The sequence below is a fragment of the Sus scrofa genome, unplaced genomic scaffold (genome assembly GCF_000003025.6).
Source record: "Sus scrofa isolate TJ Tabasco breed Duroc unplaced genomic scaffold, Sscrofa11.1 Contig958, whole genome shotgun sequence".
Classification (NCBI taxonomy): Eukaryota; Metazoa; Chordata; class Mammalia; order Artiodactyla; family Suidae; genus Sus; species Sus scrofa.
This window is the reverse complement of record NW_018085359.1, coordinates 92,638-97,882: the sequence shown is the minus strand read 5'-3', so window position 1 is coordinate 97,882 and position 5,245 is coordinate 92,638. Positions and strand designations below refer to the sequence as shown.

The following is a 5,245-nucleotide window of genomic DNA, read 5'->3' as shown; positions in this document are numbered from 1 at the left end:
TCTTAAATCATATTTTAGTTCTACTCTGAAGTTTAACTTAAAAATTTAGTAGGGCTCCTCTAAGCCTTCTTTTATTTATTTATTTTTTTGGCTAGAGTGCATTGGTTTGATATGGGTTTTCAGTTCTCAGATGAGGGATTGAAATTGGAGCTCAGGAAAACATTGTGTAAACAGAAAGCAGAGGGACAAATAGGTACATATACAGTGGGTGACTGCAGATTCAGAATTTCTTGTTGCATATGTTTGATTTTACTGCCTTTTCCAGTCTTTTTTTCCTTTTTAGGGATTCATGTGAAGCATATGGTAGTTCCCAGGATAGGAGTCAAATTGTGGCCTGTGCCACAGCCACAGTAACACTAGATCCTAGGTGAGTCTGTGACCTACACCTGAGCTCCTGGTAAGGCTGGATCTTTAACCCACTGAATGGGGCCAGGGATTGAAACTGCATCCTCGTGGGTACTAGTCAGGTATGTTTACACTGAGCCATAATGGGAATTCCTGCCTTTTCCAATCTTATGAACCCCCCAAATCACTCATGTGTTCAGATTAGCCTACTCTGGTGATAATCCTCCATAGGGCGTGCTTGATGTCCCTGTTCTTAGGCTGTAGATGAAGGGATTCAGCATAGGTATGACCACAGTGTACATCAAGGAGACCACTGCCCCTTTCCTGGAGGAAGATGAGACAGCTGAGCTGAGGTACACCCCAAGGCCTGTTCCAAAAAACAAGCAAACAATGGACAGGTGGGAGCCACAGGTGGAGAAGACTTTATACCTGCCTCCTGATGATGAGATTCTGAGAATGGAGAAAAGAATTTGAGTATAAGAGTAAAGGATCCCTGAGAATGGAATTCCAGCCAAGATTGTACCAATGAAATACATTAATATAATATTGATGGAGATGTCAGAACAGGCAAGACTGAGGAGCTGAGAAAGTTCACAAAAGAAATGAGGGATTTCCACATCAGCACAGAAGGTGAGCTGTGACATCATCAGGTAGTGCAACTGGGAGTCCAAAAGGCTGACGGAAAATGACAGCAGGACTAAGAAGCCACAGAGGCGGGGGTTCATTATGACCAGGTAGTGTAGGGGGTGACAAATGGCCACCAATCGGTCATAGGCCATGACTGTCAGAAGTAGACTCTCCAAACAGGCAAAAAGAGCAAAAAGCATCACTTGTGTTAGGCAGCCTGCATAGGTGATGGATTTGCTGTGTGTCTGGAGGTTCACTAGCATCTTGAGGACAGTGGTGGTGCTGATACTGATGTCAGCCAAGGACAGATTGGAAAGGAAGAAGTACATGGGTGTGTGGAGGTGGGAATCAGAGGTGACAGCCAGGATGATGAGCAGGTTCCCAAGCAGGGTCACCAGGTACATGGACAGGAAGAGCCCAAAGAGAAGGGGCTCTAGGTCTGGATCATCTGAGAGGCTCAGGAGGAAGAATTCTGAGGAATGTGTATGATTCTGTGGTTCCATGTTGAGGGGGCACCTTTTGAAAAAGAAGAAAGGGTTGAATAAACCAAACAATGTTGGGGCACCCAGATAAGTATCCATACTTTGGAATTTAGCAATTCATGAATACGTTTTTCATGCTTGAAGACCATACACCACAGTGCCTTCAGCAGTATCTCTCAATAGTTAGCTCTTCTTCATTGATGAGAAGAACATAGACTTTTTTCTTTATACAGATAATTTTAGAGGCATGAGGAGAAAGAATATTAGGGAAATAAGGACATTTGTAGATAGCAAATCCATGCACACAGTAAAATATCTGTCCCCATCTTTCGAATGAGTAATATGGAAAAAAAGTATGGAGTTCCCATTGCGGTGCAGTAGTTAATGAATCCGACTAGGAACCATGAGGTTGCAGGTTCGATCCCTGGCCTTGTTCAGTAGGTTAGATTAAGGATCTGGTGTTGCCGTTAGCTGTGGTGTAGGATGCAGACGTGGCTCGGATTCCACATTGCTGTGGCTCTGGTGTAGGCTGGCGGCTACAGCTCTGATTAGACCCCTAGCCTGGAAACTCCATATGCTGCAGGAGCACCCTAAGAAATGGCAAAAAGACAAAAAAAAAATTCTTCTGTCTTTAAAAATATTTTTCTTTCTTATTTTTGTTTATGAAGAAAATTTCATTGTCATTTATTCAAGTCACTTTCTTAGTTTCATGAACATAAAAGCCTGATTTCTATTGATGATTACCTTTTTTTTTTTTTGATTCTCATTGTTAATCCATTCCAAAAGCAATAGTTTGCATCTGTTAACCCTAAACTCCCAATCCCTCCCACTCCCTCCCCTCCCCCTGGGCAACCATAAGTCTATTCTCCAAGTCTATGATTTTATTTTCTTTGGAAAGGTTCCTTTGTGCTGTATATTAGATTCCAGATATGAGTGATATCATAAGGGATTGGTCTTTCTCTTTCAGACTGATTTCACTCAGGATGAGAGTCTCTAGTTCCATCCATGTTGCTGCAAATGGCATTATTTTGTTCTTTTTTATGGCTGAACAGTATTCCATTGTGTATATATACCACATTTTCCTTATCCAATCATCTGTTGATGGACATGTGTGTTGTTCCCATGTCTTGGCTCCTGTGAATAGAGCTGCAATGAACATATGGGTGCATGCATCTTTTTTTTTTTTTTTTTTCCTTTTTGCTATTTCTTGGGCCGCTCCTGCGGCATATGGAGGTTCCCAGGCTAGGGGTCGAATTGGAGCTGTAGCCACCAGCCTACGCCAGAGCCACAGCAACTTGGGATCCAAGCTGTGTCTGCAACCTACACCACAGCTCACGGCAACGCCGGATTGTTAACCCACTGAGCAAGGGCAGGGACCGAACCCGCAACCTCATGGTATCCAGTCGGATTCATTAACCACTGCGCCACGAGGGGAACTCCTGCATGCATCTTTTTTAAGGAACGTTTTGTCCAGATATATGCCCAAGAGTGGGATTGCTGGATCATATGGTAGTTCTACGTATAGATTTCTAAGGTACCTCCATACTATTTTCCAAAAAATATGCAACCTAGGATACTCTATCCAGCAAGAATATCATTTAAAATAGATGGGGAAATAAAAAATTTCTCCAACAAACAAAAGCTAAAAGAATATAGCAATACAAAACCCATTCTAAAAGAAATACTGAAAGGACTACGTTAAATTCAAAAAAAAAAAAAAAAAAAGAGGAAGAACTAGGATGCAGGAAACCACCATCAAAGAGCAGTGACTTAAAATATTTTTCTAATTAAAGGACACAAAAAAAGCACTGAAATACACTGCATCTTCTGCATATACAGTACAAGAAATTACCTTGATTTGCAGTGTAGTTCCAAAGAGCTAAAACCACACTCACAGGAGTATAAATTAAACTCAAATGGTTATAATCAGATAGCATTTTTTATGCAATTATCTCTGTAAATGAAATTATAGTATATTTACAATGTTGTGACAATTTCGGCTGTACAGCCAAGTGACCCAGTCATAAGTATATATGCATTATGTTCTGTATTACTTTCCATCATGGTATAGCCCAGGAGATTAGATAGAGTTCCCTGTGCTGTACAGTAGGACCTCATCGCTTATCCATTCTGAATAGAATAGTTGGCATCTACTCACCCCAAACTCCCAGTCCCTCCCACTCCTTCCCCCTCCACCTTGACAACCATGAGTCTGTTCCCTATGTCTGTGAGTCTGTTTCTGTTTTGTAGATAGGCTCACTTGTGCCATATTTTAGATTGCACATTTACGTGATATTGTAGGGTATTTGTCTTTTTCTGACTTACCTCACTTAGTATGAGAATGTCTAGTTGCATCCATGTTGCTGCAAATGACATTATTTTGTTCTTTTTTTTGGTGGCTGAGGAGTTTTCCATCATATATATGTACCATATCTTCATAATCCATTCCTCTGTTGATGGACATCCTGGTTGTTTTCATGTCTTGGCTATTGTGAATGTTGCTGCAAGGAACACAGGGGTGCATGTATCTTAGTGAATTATAGTTTTATCCAGATATATGTCCAGGAGTAGGATTGCTGTTTCATATGGCAATTCTATTTTTAGTTTTCTGAGGTACCTCTATACTCTTCTTCATAGTAATTGTACCAATTCACATTCCCACCAGCAGTGTCAGAGGGTTCCCTTTTCTCTACCTCCTTTCCAGCCTTTGTTATTGGCAGACTTGTTAATGATGGCCACACAGACCAGTGTGGGGTGGTCCCTCATTGCAGTTTTGATGTGCATTTCTCTAATAAGTGATGTTGAGCATCTTTTCATGTGTCTACTGTATATGCCAATTATCTTTAAGGGTTTTTCATCTTTACTTGTCTATGACATCCATCCTCAATGGACATAAGTGCTCACTCAAATGTGTGGGGTTTTTGGTCAATTTTTTTTCAAAAGTAACTCAAATACAAACATTTGGCCTTGGCGGATTTCATATATATATGTATTTCTTTTTATGGACACACCTGTAGCATGTGTAGTTTCCGGGGCTAGGTGTTGAAATGGAACTTCAGCTTCGGTAGCCAGCGAAGCAAAGTCCAATAGAAGAAACAGGAGAGAGAACTGCTCTGAATTGTCATGAGCTGATGCTTTTTAGGATCCCTGCCTTCAGCTCAGCCATCCTTCCTGTAGTTGATGGGACAGGTGCTGCCCATGCCCTCCACTCTGGTCCTCCATGAACCCCTTAAAGGGAAGAGCACAGTGAGCAGGGGTCTCTGCCTGGGATGAAAGGGAAGAGAGTTTGCTTTTTGCTGTGTTTTTGTAGGTTATGGCTTGAGACATCTTCTTCAATATGTCCCAAATCTTCAACATTTTTCTAATATTGATTTCTTATCAAACCCAACCCTCTTATGAACATTTGAGAAATTTAGGATGAAATCCAGGTCTCAATCACCAAGTTGGCCCTTTGTATGCCAACTTGAGAGGTTTTCAAGTCAATTCTTCCTTCTAGAGGGATAACATTTCTCCTAAATTCAGTTCCCTGAATGCAGACTATGTCAGCAGGAGAGAGGACTGTGTAGGTGCCTATGAATGGAGTTTCTCTGTCTGCATTCAAATCTGACTTTACCCATTTGCTACTGCAGGGTCCTGATAAAACCACTTGAAATCACAGTGGTCCCAAGCTCAGCTGTAAAGTGGTGATAAGAGATAAAAGGAGACAAGCTACATAAAAACCTTATCTCAGCACCTGGCACTTGAAATCCTTAAGTAAAGGCTTGTGATATTTTGGTTACTGCCTTCATTTT

The 5,245-nt window shown here is 41.3% G+C and overlaps 1 protein-coding gene across 1 annotated transcript; it reads right to left on the bottom strand.

Moving 5' to 3' along the window:
• Positions 1-546: 546 nt before the first annotated feature.
• Positions 547-1,475, bottom strand: LOC110259180 (olfactory receptor 18-like). Its single transcript, XM_021082510.1, is given in 2 exon segments — positions 547-599; positions 602-1,475. Coding segments are annotated over 2 exon segments (927 nt in total).
• Positions 1,476-5,245: the final 3,770 nt, after the last annotated feature.